The following is a 20,986-nucleotide window of genomic DNA, read 5'->3' as shown; positions in this document are numbered from 1 at the left end:
GCATTCAGCCCTCCAGAAGAATCCTACCATCTGCTCTTGATGGACAGTGGCTTGCTTATTTATTGTCCAAAGGATAAAAATTCTGTTGGGGGGTGGGGTAATTAATGCACTAGCCTTCCACCTCCTTTAAATGAGGCTTGTATGAGACAACAAGACGGGTGAGTTTCCCCTAGACCCTACTGGGTGGTTGTCCATTTCATAAACCCAACCAGCAGCTCCACCTGGTTGGTGGCCTCAGTTCAGGGAAAGCCACCTAGGACTGGAGCAGCAGTGGAAGTTGACAAGTCAGGAACAAGGGGCATGGGCAGAGCTGTGCAACGCTCCAGTCCTGGTCTATAATGGTGCGCTGCAAATTAAGGTACGCCACTAGATTTGTATGAGAGTCCAGGTCCGGAGTCGCAGGGCTGCTGTAGGTCGAGACTGAGGAGACTTGGTAGAGCTGAGGCTGGGGGGTCTGGGAGGGAAATATTAGGAGGTGCTGCAGATTAGGAAAGAGGTGCATTGGCAGAACTTTGTGGGAGATCAAGCCTGGAATAGCTGTGATGCTTCAGGTCGCGATCGTGGTATATTGGCAGAGCTATGTGTGGGAAGCCTGTGAAATGCTGGTCTATTTTAAGATTTGAAAGGAGATGATTGGGGTTGGGTTCTTTTTACCTTGAGAGAGATGAATAATGGTGCCAGGTAGAAACAACGTGAGAGTTTTGCCCATTTTCAGGGCTCTCATTCAGACTAATTCAAAATCACACAGATTGAGGGCTCTGCTACAGGTGACAATGCCCTCCGAAATGCCAGTCAAGAAGAATTCAAAGGCAACTTGATCAGTACTGTGCATTCCCATCCCATCATCTCCCGTTGTTCAACACAGTGCATGCTGCGCCCAGAGCTGATGCGAGGAATGGCTGCCTGAGTGCACACAGCAGCCAAAATGAAAACACAAATTCCCTTTTTCGGCAGCTCAGAGAGAGGGAAACATCTGAGGAGAGGGAGAACACTGCTGCCAGCTGCAGAACTCGATTGCCTTGCCCAGGCTGAGGTGGCACCTGGCCAAACCAAGGCAACTCCCCCAGCCCCTGGTTTCAGATTTGGTGAGGTTGTCTCAGTCAGAGAGAGGGAGCTTTGCTAACCAGCCCAGGACCTGAGCGCTGCATCCCCCGGGCTGGCATCTCAGTGTAGTACCAGATCAGTGCCCTCCTTTGGAAGGGATACTGAACCAAGGTTTCCCACCTCTGGCTGTCCAGGGGGGGAGTTAATGATCCCTTGGCACTTGCTGGAAAGAGTAGGGGGTAACCTAGGTGTCCTGGCAAACACTCCCTCTCACAGCCAAACAAGTCCTCGTGTCCAAGGCTGAGCGCGAGCTATAGCTGAGTGCACAATGGCTGCTGTGTTTGCCTACACATGCACTGCACCTACACACTGCTTTATAAAGTGGTTTAGCACTTTGAGTACAAATTACATTACATAAAACCAATTCTATTTTCTTTACAGTATGTGAATGCCATCCAGTTATAAAATATAATACAGCGTTCCCACTTGGATCAAGTGCTTGGCAATAAATCTTCCCTTGCTATACGCCTTTTGTCCTCTGCCTCCCAGCTCCATCAACAACGCATTATAGACTTTTCCTTTATAACACACAGCTCAGTACATACACAACCGAACATCAGACTAGGCCCCTGGTAGAGAGGTCTGTGAAAGGAACATCACCGGTGTAGCTCTCAGAGGCTATGGTAGCAGATTAAACCTTCAGCTTTTAAGAACCCACAGATGGGAATCATGCATCGACCCTAGTGGGAATGAAAATATAGCCAGCTCATGCTCTGTTGTTCTGCATTATGTATAGAGAACCATAGGGATGCATGCCACTCTGCAGATATAATATAAACCAAATTCATGCCCCAAGGAGCTTACAGTTTTATTTATGCAGCTAACTCGACTAAAGAAATCATCAGCTCTTGAGAGGGGGTGTCGGGGAGAGGGGACTGGTAGGTGGCAACACAAGGGAAAGGGGGGAATAAAAGCTCTCGAGAAAACTTTCTTGTCGTTTAAAAGCTTCAGGGGGGCGGGTTGCAGTCATTTGAGTCATCGTGTCACTTCTAGTAACCCTACTACAGGAGGCTTGTGAGAGGGGAACTCCAGAGAGGAGGGTACTGGAGAAAGGTCAGGCCAAGAAGCACAGCAGAGGAGTGCCTGAAGGGGAGTGAAGTCACTAGGCTGTTCCAGGGTGGGTGGGGTGGCAGTGTTGAAGAAGGCGATGAAGTCTGCGTGGGAGGAGATGATGGGAACATGGAAGAGTTAGCGGGGGAAGGCCCATGGGGGGGAGCAGTAAGAAATGGGAGAGGAGATGCAGGAGAGCTTTGAAGGTGAGCACAAAGGAGTATGAATCTGATACAGGAATTACAGCAAGACTGGAGGAGGGGGAAAAGCCATGGCACTGCATTGGGAGAAGAAGGGGACTTTTGCAACGGAGTCTTCGTAGGTCGGCAGGGAACAAAGTGAGGTTTGGAGGGCAACCAGAGGTCATTAGCTTAAAGCCAGACCGGCCTGGTGGCCCCTCGGAAATAGTTTGGAAATCTCAGTCTAGTCCCCCTCACAGAAACCATCACCCCCTTTGGGACTTGGTTGGCATCAGGGCTGTCCTTACCCCATAGGCAAAGTAGGCAGCTGCGTAAGGCACCAGGAAATTTGGGGCACCACATTTCCTGGTGCCCTGAGCAGTTGCGTGCTGCTCCGGCCCTTGCTCTGGCTCTTACCCATGCCCCTGCCCGTGCTCCGCCCTGCCTGTTCCTGCCCTGCCCCTTCCCCACCCCTGCTCCGCCCCAGCCCTGTCCCCACTCCCCTGAAGACTGCAGCCAGCCCCAACCCTGCACTCACCACGTGATAAATGGAGTAACCCAGTCCCAGCCTGCTCCGCTCCTTTGGCTCCCAGCCGCGCCGCCGGCGAATGATGGGGGGCAGTTTCCCCCTCCCCCCAAGCCTGGGAGCCAGGAGAGCAGAGCAGGCTGGGGCCAGGTCACTCCACTTCCCGCAGGAAGTGACCAGCCCCCATCCACCGTGGCGGCCTGGGACCAGCCTGCTCCCGCCCGTGGAGGCCTGGTGCCCCACACAGCCCCCCCACAGCGGGGGGGCTGCCTAGAGCACCAAAATAGCTAGGGACGGCCCTGGTTGGCATAGCGACAACAGGGAGCAGGGTCGGAAGGGGCATGGAGAGCTAACCTCTCTCCCTTCTAGGGGTGTTTGGTCCCAGAGGCTGTTTTGCCATCAGGGCAGCTGGACCATCAGAAAAATGGAAACCAATGAATCAAAGCTGAGCAGATTTCCCTTCTTCCCATCTCCATGGATCATTCACAGCTGCTAAGGTGACAGGAACACGGCTTCCATTACCAGGTGTGAGAAGGGGAGAGATCCAGGCCACAGCACCCCTTCCAATGCCTGCACCCCCAGACTGTACAGTGCACCTTCCACTATGCAGTGTGACCAGCTCTCCCGTCCATCACTGCTTAGTCCAGGCTAGGACTTTGGGTGATCAGGGCCAAGATTTTCACAAGAGGCCAGTGATTTGAGCTGTCCTAGTGTTTGGCTACTCAACCTGAAAGGGGCCTGATTTTCATAATTGCTGCGTGCCTGGCCCCTGGTGAACAAGTCCTGTTAAGGCATCTCAATTTGAGCACCTAAAAATAGAGGCACCCAAAATTATTAGCCCCTTTAGAAAATCTCAGCCCCTCTGTGTAGTGACACTAGGCAGTGCAGATTGGCTTTAGGCAGCCTGGAAGCCAGAGAGAACCACGGGGGCTGTCTGCGTCCAGCAGCTTCACTAATGAATCCCTTCCATTCATTACTGCCGAACCTGGCCTCATGACTCCCAGGAAGGACGCTCAACCCTGCAAAGCAGCGGGGCTTCGGAGAAGGCGCTCGCTCTTCTGTGAACAGCTTGCCAGCCACGGAAGAGGACTGAGGGGTACTTTCAAAAGAGCGAGTGTCTCCACGGAGAGTCATAGCACCCTGCCTAAAACATTTGGGGATGTCTGCAGTGCAGCTCCAATAGCCATATCCCAGCTAGCTTTCACCTGGCTAGCTCGGGCACCAGTAGCCGCGGCCCAGGCTGCAGGAGCACCATCAGAACGCTGGGTACCTGCTCGGGGGCTAGCATGCATGGAAGCTCGTGCTGCCCTGGCTTCACCATTCCAGCACCAGATTAAAGCCAGCTCAGGGTGTGTCTGTGTGAGCTTCACCCACCCGCTGTGATTGCAGAGCAGACACATCCTTGGCCTGTAGTGAGCCCGGCCCCTCCAGGTCAAAGCTGAGTCACAGGTTATGTTGACCCTGGAGCTGACGTTGTCACTTCCAGCTCTTGTAGACATACATGCGCTAGATCTCATCGAGCTAGTGGGCTGAACGTAGAAGCACGGCTGTGACACAAGCCGCAGCAGGGGCTAGCTGCCCGGAGGACGTACCTACAGGATCGTCCTCGGGATGGCTAGCTGCTGCAGCTACAGTTCTCTTTGGACCGTGCTCGCTCAGTCGGAGCTAGCGTGGGTATGTCTGCTCCAGCTGCAAGTTACACTTCCCAGCCCCAGTGCCGCCATGCCCACGGTCACAGTCGCCATACGGATACATACACGATGTCAGTCGCGAATGCTTTCCGTCCCACACCTTTAAAAGTGACAGCGGGCCACTACATGCCATGGAAGAGCTGGCTCCATGGCATGGCCCCATTCAGCTTGGGGCAGGCAAAAGCAAAAGATGAAGACGGATGAAAACCTTTTAATACAGCTGGTCAGTAGCAGGGCAAAACATTCCAGGGCAGCGAAGCTGCCAGGCTCACCCAGGTGGAAGGTCTGCTCTCAGTCTGCTTTCAGGGCCAGAGAGCCATGCAGAGCAGCAGGAGATTGTCAGGGACTCACAAGTTGTTATGGCTGTGAAGAAAAATGGTTCCTACATTGTTCTTGACAGTTTTGGGTCTCGGAGACCCTGACGATCCCTTGCGCAGCCAGTTCCACCAAGAACAGCAACAATCAATTATGCAACTTTTTGCAGGCAATTTGCACCCGTGTGTGTGGCTGGGGACAAGGGGGGGGGTGGGGGGAGGAGGAAAGGCGGAGGGGACTGCATGGAACAGCAGCTGGGACCAAATGCAATGAGCCACGCTCTTCTGTGGAAGAGGTTTTCCACTCTGCAAAGCACAGCCGTTGCCCATGGCAGGCTACAGGGGCTAAGCAGCAAGGCGGCTGTGACAGGCACCTCTGAAGAGAACTGGGAAAGAGGACATGGGTGGAAAATAAAATAAGTTCTTTTCCCATTGCTGGCGGGCCATGTTTCTCAGGGCTTTTTGGATAGAGAGAACAGAGGGGCTCGGGGGTGGGGGAATTATTGAAGGGTTTGATCTCTCCTGCTAATATTTTCACTCTATTTATCATCAGCAACAACCTGTGGCACCTGTCTGAGGTCAGTGCATGGTCACTGATCCCCTGGGTCTGATTCACTTGGGGCAGCCAGACACAGGCTGGTTGGGGGTTGTAGCAGAGTCCCCAAGTGGAAGAGCAAAGCATGATTGGAGCCCTTTGAAAAGAGAGGGTACCCTTAGGGTGCTGGCTAGAAAATAAGAATGGCCATACTGGGTCAGACCAATGGTCCAGCTAGCCCAGGAGCCTGTCTTCCACCAAAAAAGAACAGGAGTACTTGTGGCACCTTAGAGACTAAAAATTTTTTTTATTTATTTGTTAGTCTCTAAGGTGCCACAAGTACTCCTGTTCATTTTTGCGGATATAGACTAACACAGCTGCTACTCTGAAACCCATCTTCCAACAGTGGCTGGTGCCAGATGCTTCAGACAGAATGAAGAGAACAGAGCAATTATCAAGTGATCCATCCCCAGTTGTCCAGTCCCAGCTTCCGGCAGTCAGAGGTTCAGGGATACCCAGAGCATGGAGTTGCATCTCTGGCCATCTTGGCTAAAAGCCATTGATGGACCTAGCCTCCATGAACTTATCTAGTTCTTTTTTGAACCCAGTTATATTTTGGCCTTCACAACACCCCCTGGCAATGAGTTCCACAGGCTGATTGTGTGCTGTGTGAAAGAAGTACTTCCTTATGTTTGTTTTAAACCTGCTGGCTAGTAATTTCATGGGGGAGCCCTGCTTCCTGCGTTATGGCAAGGGGTAAATAATACCCTAGTCCCTAGTCACTTTCTCCACCCCCTTCATAGTTGTGATTACTCCTTAATATGGAGGTTCGCTAATGAGCACCTCCCTGTCTACGGCCACCACGGCCCCCAGTGACATGGAAAAGGCATCTTGGGACAGCACTGAGGAATGAAGGTTAAAGTCTACATCTGTTTGGTTATAGCTCTCCTGTTTGTATCTGTGCTCTGTGTCTCCTTCTCTCATTACTACTGAATCTCCCTCGGCCACACTCCCTGCTCTCACCTGTCCAGGCCCTTTTGCTCTTTGGTACTCTTCTGTGTTTGCTACTCCCCCAGCGCTGGCTGTGTGTGTGAACGAAGTTACCTGGCAAAGACTGACACGGAGCAGCCACGCTGGGTGCAGAGAGGGGCTTAGTTTCTGAGTTCAGCTGGCTAAAAAAACCATCTAGAAATGCCAACAGACTCCTGGCCCAAGCTGCAGCGAACAGGAAGCATCACTGCTCAAGACCTGATGGCTGCTTCGCCACCGGGAAGGAAACAGCTCCACAGGCTCAGAACCACACTTCAGAGAAACTGAAGTGAGAAGACGATTGCAGAGGTGGGGAGAATTCCCACGCGGGACAAAAGCCATCACCACCACTCAACATGAGGCTCCAGAATTAGCTCCACGTAGAAGGCCCAATCCTGGCTGGCGCTGAATGCTCCCCATTCCCACTGAAGTCAATGGGAGCTGTGGGCGCTCAGCCCCTGGCAGGCCTAAACCCACAGAGCTGGAGTGTTAGTAGGCCGGGGGGCTACCTCAGGGTATGTTTTTCATGCAGGTAAAAGCTTAGCTTGGCTAACTGGCTTTTCTGTGCTCTGCCTCTCTTCTCTGCAACTCCCCATTATCCAAATACAGGCTGGATCCCCCCTCGCATCATGGCCCCAGTTCCATGCTGATAAAGGGGATTCAACTGTTCAGGAAAACATGCCCATATCTCTTCCTTCCTTCCTGCAGTTCCCACCCACAGAGCAGAATCAGCAGGAGGTATTAAAGGTTAAGGCTCACCTTGGTCCAAGCAGAGGAGGCGTGAGGTGGGCAAGGGCAGTGGAATCAGTGGAAAGGCACCTGCTCCCAGGAGGTATGCCACAAGACTTCAGCGCACTTACCTCTGGCAGTGAGCTTCTTGGTGTTTATGATCTTGGCTGCGTACTCCTGTCCCGCCAGCACCTTCACGCATCTCCGGACGATTGAGAAGGCACCTCTGGGGGAGACAAGAGCCCAGAAAGAAAGTGAAAGGGGTTGGACTCAAAAGGAAAAGCAGGAGCGCCACACGGCACCTGCCAGCATTGGAGACTTGAAAACAGAAACACATGTATGAACTCTGGACAAGGAGGAGAGTTCTGGAGGGACAGACTCAATAGTGGTAATTAGCATGATTGGAAAGATAGGGATTATCCTGTCCAAACTGAGCTAGATGGCATGGGCAAGACTGTTAGGAAAACGCTCCCATCCTGAGAGCTGATTCTGGGAGGGCAGGGACCAGGGCTCTGTCAAGGCTGAATCCCCACTCTGTCACTCCGAGTGCAGAAGGTGGGGGCCCACAGGGATTCTAAAAATTAGTACTTGCCACTCCAGGCTTCTATTACACTTCCGAGGTTACAGCTTTTCTCTGACCTTGGCTTGGTAAATGCTGCCACCACCCAAATGAAAAAAAGACAACCTTGGACCCAGGCAGGAACACTTGGGAATTCCTCCCTGTGAGGTACCCTCAAGCCCTTTCACCCACCTCCGGGGAAGAGCTGAGAAGGAAAACAAAGGAAATTAGCTGTGCTACCAGCTGATCAAACAGCATATGCACAAACCACTTAGGACACCAAAAATCCAATCCTGTTCTTAAAAAAGGTAAATTTTATTAAAAACAAAAAGAAAGAAAATACATCTGGAACTTAGGCTTTTGCTAGATTTTAAAAGAGCAATTCCAAAAATCAAGCACTCAAAATAGCTTTCTTGGGGGTTCAGCTTAAAAGGTTATCAGAAAACAAAAGCATTTGGGGTTAGCACAGAGGTGATCCACAAGCCAAAATAAAAAAATCAACCTGATTGTGCCTTACTAAACATTTCCTATCCAAATAATTCCTTCTAGGTATGGAAGATGAATTTTCATACCTGGTTCAAGCCTTACATAGCATTGCTGCTCCATCCCTGCAGCCCAGAGAACAACAGACAAACGGAAAGTTTCTTTCCCAATTTTAAAAGTTCTAGCCTTCCCATTGGCTCTTTTGGTCGGGTGCCCACCCCTTTTCTTTTACCTGTGGGTTTGTTAACCATTTACAGGTATAGCAAGCAGAGAACAGACACCAAGAGGGATTTTACAGCTAACTGGCTGGGTGGGTATCCATCAAAGGGAGCTACTCCCCCCATCCCCTTCATGTATCACAGGCCCTGAGACAAGCAATTCAGTATTAGAAAAAAGACCAGTTTATCTCCCCTCTTTTACCTGGTTTGCTGGAAAGCTCAAAATCAAGTACATTTACTGGACTTTTTTCACATTTTCTTCTCTCCCAAAAAGGCCAGTCTTTGATTGGTGGAAACCACTTTCTGTCTTATCAAACATCTTGCACTACAGGTTGCAACCTTTGACAAAAATATTGACTTAGGAAGGGGTAACAGAAATGAAAGTGGCTTTTATTCACAAACTAATTGTGGCTGCTTTTTAGTCTTTTGATTGTGCTTTCTACCGTAAAATTACTGTAATAATACACATAGGCAGATGCAAACATGGTATCAAAAACCCAGATCAGCAACAGGGAATTTATGGCACAAGAAGCCCCTTCCACTAGCAAACACTCAGAATCCACTCACGGAGAAGTATCTATTACAAGCAGCAGCTCACAGGGTATTTTAAGATGATGGATGAATGAGTAAATGTGTCTTGGGATCACTTCATGAGTGAGTGTGTCTTGGAATCACATGTGCATTTCAGGGCCAGGTAGAGGAATCTACGTATGGCATCTTGGGAACACATGGGCGTCTCACTTGGGCACACGTGGGTACTTCAGCTTGGTGAATGCATGTCTGGGGTGAATTGTGGGTCATAGATCTTCAGATCACAATTGAGTGAATGAACATGTGTGTTTCCTGGGCGCATGCAGGTGACTAGTGAGTACATGCATCTCACGATCGTGCACGTGTATTGTGGGGGATGATACGAGTGGGTGACTGAGCATATATCAGGTATTTCAACCTTAGGTGCCGTCCATCACACTTGGTCTGCCCTGCAGCATCCTCTACCGTTCCCGCCCTTGGTCTCTCCAGAGCGGAAGCCGTGTAGCATGTTGAGCAGTGCCAGACTGCGTGGTACTTTTATGATGTGTATCTATGTCCACTTGGCAACAGAATGAAACCTGCCAATTTCATTGCACTTGTGGTCCAAACGGATTCTGAACCCAGATCTTAGCTGGGAGCTGCAACAACTCGTACGCTCTGTGAATCGGCACAGAGGGGACCTGCCACACACACTCACCAGTGGGTTACAAAAGGTTAATCCACTCGTTCCCAGCATCACTGAGCCCCGCCTCCTCCAGTGAAAAGCCCATCTGTAAACAGGGGGACCCACGTATATTTGGAACATAGTGAATGGAAGCCACCAGCGTGGAGAAGTGCTGAAGAGTTTGACAAATGACTCTCTTACCCTGGCTGCCACAGTTCACTAACAGCTTGGACAGTGCTCTATGCCCAAGGAGGTGATAGGTGAGCAGAGTTCCCTCTCCTTTGCTGAGAAGGGGACAGATCCACATGGCATTCTCCTCTTCCTGCCTCCACCCAAAGGGACCACAGAGCTCAGCACTCAAAGAGCTTTTCCAAGACACTGACCTCACTGTCCCTTGAAGCAATGAGCAAAGCAATATTGGAAACCAAAGTCCATCAGAAAACTGAAACAGCATCTCCCTGAACCATCACCTGAGCAGCCTCCCCTCCGTGTGGGATGCAACGACCAGCAACCTCCCTAACAGCTCAATCTTGAGTCTCTGCACCAGATTCTGCAGTGTGATTTTGGAACACTGACCCAGCTAGACCAACAAACTCATTGCACTTTAGGAACACAGTTTGGATTTGAGCACCGTCTTTCCAAGCTGCAAGGCAAGGCACAACCCCACCCACACCAGGCCTGCTAAATAGGAGCTAGGACTCTGCATTTAGTGATCTTTCTGCCAGATCCATTCAAATCAGTGAACAATCAAAAGCAATCCCCCCTCCTGCCCCCCTTCCTTCCTTCCATCTCCCCGCATAAACGGGAAAGGAATAAAATCAGGAAACAGGCTCTCTGCTGAACAATGATGACCAATTGATTTTCCCGGTGGGAGAAGGAGGAGGTAGGCAATTTGGGTTTGAATATGAATCTTTAGTGAAATGGGGAAGCAACGGGGTGCGAGAAGCTGCAGTAAAGAACTTATTGAAATCCCAATGGAGAAGCCAACCTATGCACCCGGAGCCACAGCTGGAAAGTACTGCTCAGGGTCACGTGGCTGCGGCCAGCAGGGCTAGCCACAGGAGACTCTTCTGGAGGGGTTTGAAAGATGAGAAAGCCAAACGGGAACTTTTCCTGCCTCTCTGTCTTGTGGGAGCCTGAGATTTATTCTTGGCCTCTGTAAGATCTGATTTCAGAGTAACAGCCGTGTTAGTCTGTATTTGCAAAAAGAAAAGGAGTACTTGTGGCACCTTAGAGACTAACCAATTTATTTGCGCATAAGCTTTCGTGAGCTACAGCTCACTTCATCGGATGTGTAACTGTGGAAAATACAGAAGATGTTCTTATACATACAAACCATGAAAAAATGGGTGTTTACCACTACAAAAGGTTTTCTCTCCCCCCACCCCACTCTCCTGCTGGTAATAGCCCATCCAAAGTGATCACTCTCCTTACAATGTGTATGATAATCAAGTTGGGCCATTTCCAGCATAAATCCGGGGGGGGAAGGGAGGGAGAAAACCTGGATTTGTGCTGGAAATGGCCCACCTTGATCATCATACACATTGTAAGGAGAGTGATCACTTTAGATAAGCTATTACCAACAGGAGAGTGGGTTTGTGGGTGGTGGGGGGAGAAAACCTGGATTTGTGCTGGAAACAGCCCAACTTGATTATCATACACATTGTAAGGAGAGTGATCACTTTGGATGGGCTATTACCAGCAGGAGAGTGGGGTGGGGGGAGAGAAAACCTTCTGTAGTGGTAAACACCCATTTTTTCATGGTTTGTATGTATAAGAACATCTTCTGTATTTTCCACAGTATGCATCCGATGAAGTGAGCTGTAGCTCACGAAAGCTTATGCTCAAATAAATTGGTTAGTCTCTAAGGTGCCACAAGTACTCCTTTTCTTTTTGTAAGATCTGAACTATTCTTATCCCCAGAGCCTGGAGGGCAAGGGGTTTAACTGGAATGTGGGGGGCAGAGGAGAGAGAGAGAGGAGTAAATGCTGCATTTCATGCTGCATTTCTCCACTGAGGGGCCGCCCATCCATTCTGGGTCCTTGAGGCTCCCTGTGTGCATTTGTCTTCATCACGCCTGCCTTCCTGGAAGTGGGGGATTTGGGCACCGTTTGCTGCGCCTATTTCCACATCAGAACCCCACGCTCTGGTACCTGGATGGGAAGAAATCAGTGCTCCCATGCCTGGGAAAACCTCCCTAGCTTGCACACAGAGCTAGTCTACAAAACTGTCCATCTGTCACTGTCACCCACATCCTCCCTCCTCCTCTGCTGCTCTTTGGTAGTTACACCTGCGGAACATGTCTTACCTTAATTTAGATGGTGAACACTTTGGGGCGGGGGTTGTCTCTTCCTAGGTGTTTGCCCAACACCCAACCCCACGGACTAGTGCCATGCAAATAGGGCTAAGGGTGCCATCCACTGCTGCTGACGCTCGTGATTTTATTGGGAATCTTATATTTGGGGGGTTTCTGAAAGCCCCGATTCTGGATTTGGGCTCATTCCTGGAAATCTCAGCTTTCCTTTGAAAACAATAAGGAAGTGTCTAGCCCTTGTGGGTGTGGAGAATAGCCTGAAAAGGTGGCCTGAGTGCAACGTAAAGGCTCATACACCCAGAAGGCAAATGCCCAAGATTGCTTGGGGTTTTTTCAATCTCCTGCTTGTTCAGGTCCAATGATTTTTGGCCCAACTAATTGGGGTTGGCGCTAGTGAGAGTGCCCCCAACTCCCACTGCTTTCAGTTCTTGCTAAGGGGATTGAGATCATGCCCTGATATCTAAGTATGGACAGAAAGCCCATGCTCTGAAATCTATGGGAGACAGAGTTCTCACACTGATACCTGGCCCTCTTCTATACCCTGGGAGCAGCCAGAGATCCCCCATGGTTCTGCCAATACATCGTGGACTGGATTGCTATAAATCCTGTAACTTTCCACTGTCTAAATAAATAAAGGAATTAATTCATTTCAATTCAAATAAACAATCCAGAAAGAGGAAGTGTCAGGAAACCTCAGAAGACCACAATCAGGAAGCTGGAAACGTATCCGTCTGGTTCACTGGGGCAGGAACATTCCGCCAACACACTTGATTGTTCAGCTCTTCTTTGTCTTTGTAACAGATCACAGAAATACCATGTGATGAATTAAGAAGAGTCCAGAGAGTGCAGCAGGAGGAACAAGGCACTGGCCTTTCATCACAAGAACAGCGAGTTTCAATTTGGCTTAAGTAATAAGTGAAATGAGTCTGCAGGGCTCAGCTGAGTCCTTAGTGAATCTTTATCAATGTCACAGAACTGCCACATTACAGACTGTCTCTCTGGTTAGGAGAATCTGGAACTGAGGGTAGGAAGGGAGGAATTGCTATAGTGGATCAGACTTGAGGTAGAGATGCCTCAGGAGACAACTTAAGAACCCTGGCAATGAGTTCCACAGTCTACTTATACATTTTGTGAAAATATTACCTTTGATTAGTTTTTAATTTCTCATCTTTTAATTTCATTGAATGGCCCCTTATTCTTGTCAGGGAGAACAGAAGTTTCTGCTCTACCATCGCCGGACCATTCATCATTAGATATACTTTTATCACATCCCCTTTTCTTCATCTCCTTTGTAAGGTAAACAATCCCAATCTTTTCAATCTCTCTTTCTCAGAGAGTTTTCTCTGCCTTGATCATTCTTGTCTCCCTTCTCTGAAATCCCTTAGATATGCAATATCCTTTTTGAGATGGTGTGACTAGGACTGCATCCCGAAAGAGGCCATACCATTGTTTTCTATAAGGGCATTAGAATATGCTTCATATTACTCTCCATCCCATCCCTTATGCAGCCTAATGTCTTGTTTGCTTTTTGACCATAGCTGCATACCGAGAAATTGTCCCCACTGAGCTGTCTGCAGTGATGCCCAGGTCCCTTCCTTGTGTTGATATGGTCAATTCAGAACCTTGGAATAGACTGGACGAGCAGGGCGTGGTGCAGGTCACACTTTAGGTGCACGAGGAGAGCTGGGTGAGGAGCCTGTATCAGCTGGGGCTGTTGCGGGTCAGCACCGAGGTGCATTAACAGAGCTTTGCGGAGACTGTTCGAAAAGCAGCAAGTGCCACAGCTGTGGATGGAGCCGTGTGGGACAGCCTTGCATAAAGGTGTGGCTATGTGTAGGTCAACACTTGTCTAGACTAACAGTGCCTGTGTGTCTGGCGCAGGTGTGCGTGTGTGTTTCAGTTGGACGGGTGCTTTACAGGGTGCGTGCGTGTGTTTGCACACGTGTGAGTCAAAATGACGTATTATGGGCAATATCCAGGTTGGCTCTGCATGCACGCTGCACAAGGCACTCATGCGGTCAGCATGCAGTTGCTCAGAGGGAATCAGAGGGCATGTTGCATGGTGTTTTCACAGGTCTTGGCTGCAGCAGGAAGGTGACCCATTGCTGGCACTGGAGATTTACATTGAACTGTAAGCGTAGACAGCACCCAGCTGCTGAACCCAAGAACCATGGGCAGCAGCAGCTCAGCTGCACAGGGTGCTGATGCCCATTAACGATGGGGAGATTCGCTAGGTTTCAGGACTGCGCATTGTGAGGCGTTCAGAGGGCCTGTGTGCGCCCATGCGGCATGGAGCATTCTTAAGGACAGCATGCCTTGTCCGGTATTCAGAGGGTCCTTTGTGCAAAGGCTGCAGGGGAGGTTTGCAATGTGCAAGTGCTGGAGGCAATAGACAGAGGACCTCTGTGTGCATGCTGCAGGGAGCATTCGCCGTCTGCGTGCTGCAGGGGGATTGAGAGTGGCAATATTTCAGTCTGTGTGTGGGTGGGTGAGTGGGTGCATGGATCCGTACATGCATTGAAACATGTGCACAGCTAGAGAGGAAGCATGTATTTACTTTTCAGTGCTTCCCTTCCTTGTATTTACGAGCCCAGCACTGCTCACAGCCCACTGCCTTCTGGGCTCCTGCTGATCACACACAACCTTTAAACACAGGACAGTGAACCAAGCCAGGGCCAATGCTGGCTGCTCGCTGGGCAGCAAACTCGGCAGAGTTTAGGCATCAGGCGGAGCCCTGAAGCAGAACAACCACCTGTTGCCGCAGGACAGGGGCACAACTCCAGCCGTGGCAGAACGTGGTGCTGAGCTGGGAGAGCCTCTCTCCTGCCACTTGTTGGCTGCTTGAGAGACAGGCTGGTTGCAGCAAATAGCTCCCAGGGAAGCAATGCTCAGGTCCCTTGGCCTGACCCCTCAGGGCACCCACTCTCACAATGCGATTCCATCTGAACTGCCTTCCCCAGCTCCCACGGACCTGGGGTGTCCCCCTGCCAACTTATAGTGTGCTGTACTGCCTGGACACACTCCAGTTCCCACAGCCAGAGGCCAGCACTCCCTGCTCCCCACAAATACAGAATGCCCCTCCCTGCCCAGCTCCCACAACTGGGGGACATTCACTCTCAGTCCCCCCTAGTCCACCACAAACAGGGGTCACACCCATCCGTTCCCCACTCACAGCACACATCACTCTCAGCTGCTCCCCTCGCCACAGCTGCCCACACACAGGGGATGCCTCGCCCCTGCTGTTTCCCTCACACAGACTCAAGCAGCTGGGGGGGAGGATTTGGGGGGTGGAGATGCGTGAGCAGCTCAACAGTACCAAGAACACAGCCCTGCACACATGCTCCTAGCAAAAAACCCCTTCCTAGAGCCACGGCTAGCCAGGAAGGGGGACAGATTGCAGCATAAGGAGGGAAATCTCCACCTGTGAGCAGCCAGTTCTCCCACCTTGCTCCAAAGCACAGTCCACGCCTGCTGACAAAGGTCAGTGCTCCCTCCCTTCCTGACATTAGGTTTTATTAACAAAGTAACTCAAAACGAGTCCCAGCCTAAGCTTCCTCGCACAGCTGGGCAGCTACTGCTGCTAGGGCTCCTCCCTAAAGACTGTTCAGCCCAGCCCCTCCATTCCCAACAAACCGCTTCCACCTCCCTTATATCAAGGGTGGAGTTAACAAGTCACCTGCAGCAGTGAGTCAGCCGGATTCACTTAGCATCTCCCAGCAGACAGCTCAACACCTCAGACCACTGCGAGCACGGCCCACCACCCTCGCCCCCAGGTCACCATGCGCCCCCCCTTGATCTGTGATGCCCCCATCTTGATACGTTTGGTGATGCTGGCCTTGAATAGACATGGGAGTAAGCAAGGTGACGGTAGAAGGGGAGGACGGTGCAGTTATCTTTGCCAAATCTGTTAGGGCAGGTTTTGGTTCTGATAAATAAACACAGGGTGAGGTTTGGATCTGGCCCTGTTTGAGGGAGGGTGGAGAAACTGTTCCAAGTTAGAGTCAGGAGGCAAGAACTGCTCCAGTTTCATGAATTCATCTTCACGGAGGTATGAGATTCAGGCTGAAATTGGTACAAAGGATCCTGCTTCAACAAAAATGGTTCTTAATCCAGAATCTCTCTCCAGGTAGCTGGTAACCTACCATCTTCTCTCCTCTCAGTCCAAGCAGCAGCTGGCCAGCGCTCCCTTGTGTAGCAACTCATGCACGTTCATGGGTTCAGTCCCTCTGGTGGAGGAGGGGAAAGTGTCACCATCTCCCCCTTGCCGCCTGTCTATATTTGATGGGTGGCATGTCCTTGGCCCCGGGATTTGAGGCGGCAGCTGGAACCCATCACCTGAGGGGGTCACGGACACAAATGTACTCCCATTTCCCCTCGCTTCAGCCAGAGTTGGGTCTTTCTGTAGGAGCCCCTCCACTGAGAGGTCACCAACACACAGCCCCTCTGTTCTGCCCTGTATCTGCTATCCCAGCCTCGCAGACAATGTGTAGGGTCAGCTTTAAGTGTAAGCAAAGCAGGAGGCCACACACGGCCCTGCACCCCACACAAGCTCGGCAACACTCAGGCCCGCCCTGGGCGCCAGTTGCCATTAGACCATCCCTATGGCAGCAGACGGCAGGCAACTCGTGGCCTCCTCCGCCCTGGCAGCTTGCAGGACCTGGCTTCATGAGCAGTCACTCTGACACAAGGACACTCTGCGTCTCCGTGTTTCACACCTTCCCTGCCAGCACCAGCCTGCTATGCTGCCTCCCTTCTGCACCTCCTCCTCCTCCCAGTCCGTTAAAGGATTTCTCTCCTTTCTAGAAAGAAGAGGGTGGGTGGTGGGGGGGGGTGCTTTTTTTTTTTTTTTTTTTTTAATAAAGTCATCTTCTCCTGCTGCTCTGGGAGTGAAGGGGCTGATTATACAGTGCTGCATGATCATTTCCTCCAGCCCCTCCTGTCACCTGCCGTGGGGGCGGACTCAAAGAGTTGAGAGGAGCCTGGAGCCAGAAGGAGACATTCTTTCTATTTGTCTCACTTCAGTTCCCTCCCTTGCCGACTGCCTCCCCCCCACCCTGCAACTGCGTGCTCCCCTTGTTCTTCAGCCGCTTGTTTTGTTCCCCAGCCTCCTCGGGGAAGATAGAGTTAGCGATCCCTATGGTGACCCGCAGATGGAGAATGCAAGGTTCTTGTTTCTCCAGTCAAGGTGGCAAGGCCGCCCTGGAGTATAGTTCTTCCAGAAGGAGCCGGGGTTTGTCTTATACTCCTGGGAGGGAGGCTGGGAGCTCAGCCATGCTGGGAGGAAGGCAGACTCTGGAAATGCTTCCTCCTCCCTCTGGGAGATCTTGGGATGGTGCAAATGGACTGATCCAGCAGCACCAGAAAATGCCCCAGAGACAAGGATGTCTTTGTCAAGCCAATTTCCACTACTCGTGGCCATCCCCATCCCTCAGACCCCAAAGTCTCTCTGAGCCTCACATGAACCGTGCTTCAGCTTTCCCTTGGGTGGCGCTCTCCTGTACAGACAATGGCTCACCTGGCTGGCAGGAGACATGCTCAGGACATGAACTCTACAGCTAAGGCTGAGTGGAGAGATGAAAGTGCAAAGACACACTAGTGCACTGTTTAAGATGAGACATCCAAATAAGAGCCAGGGTCCTTCACCTCTTTATCTCAATGATCAATGCCTGATACTTCTCAGGGAGATGGGGAAACCCCCATAATGCACTTAGGCAACTGTGTAATATTTTCCATGGAGAAGGGGAATTCCTTCTCAACTCCAACGGTGATCCTCTTACACCCTAGATTTGATTACCACTCCCTTAGCAGGAGTAATGACAACTGTTGTTCTTGGCCACCAAATTAACCACCTACCATGATCTGGCCCCCTGCATAGAGGGCTCCCTTCAACACCATTACCCTTGGGCTGCTAGGGAAGGGCATCAGTGTTCTGTTATCGGTCCTCTTCACTGGTCAGTCCAAAGGAACGCCACCCCCATCCTCTGACTCATCTCCCCACAGCCTGGTTCAGGCCTGGCTCAGGCCCGGCTCAGGCCCAGCTCCCTGCACTTGGGGAGTGGGAGACCAAGCCCCAGACAGCAGCATAACCTGTCGCTCTCACAGTGCACTGTCGTCTCTGCATCATCATTCAGCGGCTTCAGGGCAATGACATGAAACTGAAGATGTGACCCAGGAAATCCAAGCTTTTTAGCACCTTGAGGGCCTTTGAGTCCTTCCTGGATTCTGCCCCCCATCCCCACAAGAAGGGAGCTGCACATTAAGGACCGTTGCTCCGGATGTAGCTCCCGCCAGAGTCTGTCATGACCGTGGGATGGAAGACCATGTGAAGAGATTCCTTCTCCTTCCTCTAGGAGGCAGCGCTCACATCTCCAGAGCACCCAGCCAGGATAAGAGATGAATGCAGCTCTCCCAGGGTCAGCACTGAAGCTGAGCAAAATTCAGAATTTCCATCCCGCATGAAAGTCCCATATTTGAACATTTGTTTTCGTCTCAAATCGGGACAAAAATTAATTGTGATTCAGAAACGTTGAAACGTTTCTCTTTGATGTTCCTGAAATTGAAATATTCATTTTGGTTTGTTGAACTGACTCAAAATGAAGCATTATGGGTCAGTTCAACATTAAACTGGTTTGCTCCATTGTAGAAGTGGTAGTTCTGGACCTGGATGCTCCAATGCTCCCCTGTCTGCCAGGCTCCCTGGCAAGACTCCATTTCCCATGATGCACCACGCAGCAGGAACCAAGAGGAGTTCATGCTGCATTATGGGAGATGTAATATCCAGGGAGCCCAGCCATAGGAGAGAATGGGGGCATGAATTACAAGTCCCAGACGACAATGCACTGATAGGGAAATGCAGTTTAATGTTCTGTTGAACTGAATCAAAATGAAACATATCAGGTCAGTTCAACAAAACTAAACATTCTGATTTGGGCTGAACTGACCTGACTTCATTTCGATTTTCCCAACAGACAAATGTAACTGGCAAAATTGCAATTTTCCCAACAGAAAAATTTGATTTTTGCAGGAACTCCAATTTCCACTGGAAAACCATTCCAATGGAAAAGTCCCCATAGCTCTAGTCTGCATGTTGTGACTTACTGGGTTGACAAGACAGCAAGGCCTACAATGCACTTAGGAGCATACCCCAGAGATGCAGCTCTGCTCCAACCTCCACCCCCTTCGAGCTCACACACAAGTTAAAATCCTTCTGGAGTAAACTAGATCTCTTCAACACAGGCAAACAAAGAACACTGTGGGCGAGTGAAGAAGAGGGTCCAGCCTGCCTCTGAACTACCTCCCTTCAGTCGGCTCAATTCTCAACATGAGCAATACCAAGGGGTAACCTTCCCATCTACTCAGTGAAAGGACAGTCTGGGCCGCAGGCAGGAACATGGCCTTCTTAGAACCATGGGTTCAGATCCTAGCAGGGCTGGCTCAGCCTGTCATCTATCCAACGCAAAGAGACTTGGAGGTGCCGTGAAAAGCCAAGGTCCTATCTGCCGCATGTGAATGTTATTGGTTTATTTTTGGATTTGGGAAAACGCATCCATTGAAAATGCCTCTGGTCTAGCATTACAGCAGAGCACAAAACCAGCTAACTCAGGCTTGGATCCCAACAGATGTTCACATCTGAAGATCAAGCCTAAAAGATATTAATGATCCACTAGTCCTTTCCATCAAGGGAGGGGCTTGCCATAGTGTCCTAGGCTACAGCCTCTCCTGTACACACGGCTATGCTGGGTTTCTGCCTGTGCAATGTTTGGCTGCTGCCTACCCTTCCCCAGAGGCAGCTGCTTTGCAGCAGTGTTGTGTGAATCTGTGAAGAGCTTCGGGATCCATCAGGACGGAGGGTGATACACAAACAAAAAATGTTAATACCATTAAATAATAAAACAAAACATTCTCCGGGTAACACTAGAAAATGTGCCTTGGTTACTCAATAAATTGGTTAGTCTCTAAGGTGCCACAAGTACTCCTTTTCTTTTTACTCTCGGGCTTGTGCACAAGGCATGTGCCCATGCAGAGTTGTATCCCATCCTGCCTGTGCCTCACCCTATTATCCTCACATTTCCTATGTCGCACCCCATCCCTACCTTTTCTGTGCACCCCCCCTGCCATTTAGAACCATCCTGGCTGTGCCATGTACCCAGTTTTATTCCTTGTCCCCTCCAGCCATGCCCGCGGCACCTGAGAACACTTCACATGGTTGCAGTCCCTCCCGCCCCACTCCGTGCAGCAACCACGCAGCAGCGTGAGCGAAGAGATGAGAAGCCTCTGGAAGAAACAGGTTCAAAGCAGGTGTCTGGGGGGAAAGAATAGCTTGCCCCTCTCGGGCCAACCCACCAGCTTTATCTCCATTTATCGCACAGACCTGGTCACCGACTCAGTACTTCACTTCAGTCTGAATCACAGTGTCCCAGGAGTGACGCAGTCACCAAACATTGGTGAAAAATAAATACAGTGTGCTGTGCGCTTCACAAGCCATCTAGGTACACACGCATATCCCAGAGCCAGCTGGACACGGACTTCCTTGGAGTTGCACCTGCTTCAGCGAGCAGCAAATCTGGCCCATTCTGTCCTCCCCTCTCTTTTGCACAGGAAATACTAGTCACTTTCAGTCCAGAAGAAAGCACCCTCCGCTTTCGCTCGATTTCTCCATCCTCGCCCCCAGTTTTGTATCCCCACCTGCCTGCACATAGTCATAGACAAACCCAACACCTGTGCACACACACATTTAATGTTATACAAAATACATATGTGCATGCAGGCCATGACGTATGTACTGGAACAAATAGGCACTCCTACAAATAGGCACAACTTCACATTCAAAACAGATGCACACAATCGTACGCAAGATGCGCATGCAGACTCAAACAGCCAAACAAAACCATATGCCCACGTATACATCCAAAGATGCCTGTAACTGTGTGCACAAAATTCAAATGGATGTACACAAATGTGAAAAATTCACTCAGAAAGATGCACCCCGTTATACACACACACACACAGATGGATGCATGCACGAGGGCATTCACACACAAAATACACACCAACAGGCAG

General features: G+C 50.5%; 1 protein-coding gene across 3 annotated transcripts in view; it reads right to left on the bottom strand.

Moving 5' to 3' along the window:
- Nucleotides 1-20,986, bottom strand: part of CAMK2A (calcium/calmodulin dependent protein kinase II alpha) — a 75,666-nt gene that overhangs the window by 53,323 nt on the left and 1,357 nt on the right. For all 3 annotated transcript variants that reach the window (XR_014712634.1, XM_084636513.1, XM_084636514.1), the window contains exon 2: nucleotides 7,289-7,383. Coding sequence is in view for 2 of the 3 variants with exons in the window: in XM_084636513.1 (XP_084492639.1) it covers nucleotides 7,289-7,383 (95 nt within the window). In the remaining variant the exon portion in view is untranslated. The remainder of the gene's footprint in view (nucleotides 1-7,288; nucleotides 7,384-20,986) is intronic.

Source organism: Lepidochelys olivacea, assembly GCF_965140295.1.
Source record: "Lepidochelys olivacea isolate rLepOli2 genome assembly, chromosome: 8".
NCBI classification, from domain to species: Eukaryota; Metazoa; Chordata; order Testudines; family Cheloniidae; genus Lepidochelys; species Lepidochelys olivacea.
The sequence above is the reverse complement of the archived record's forward strand: the minus strand, read 5'-3'. Positions and strand labels throughout refer to the sequence as shown.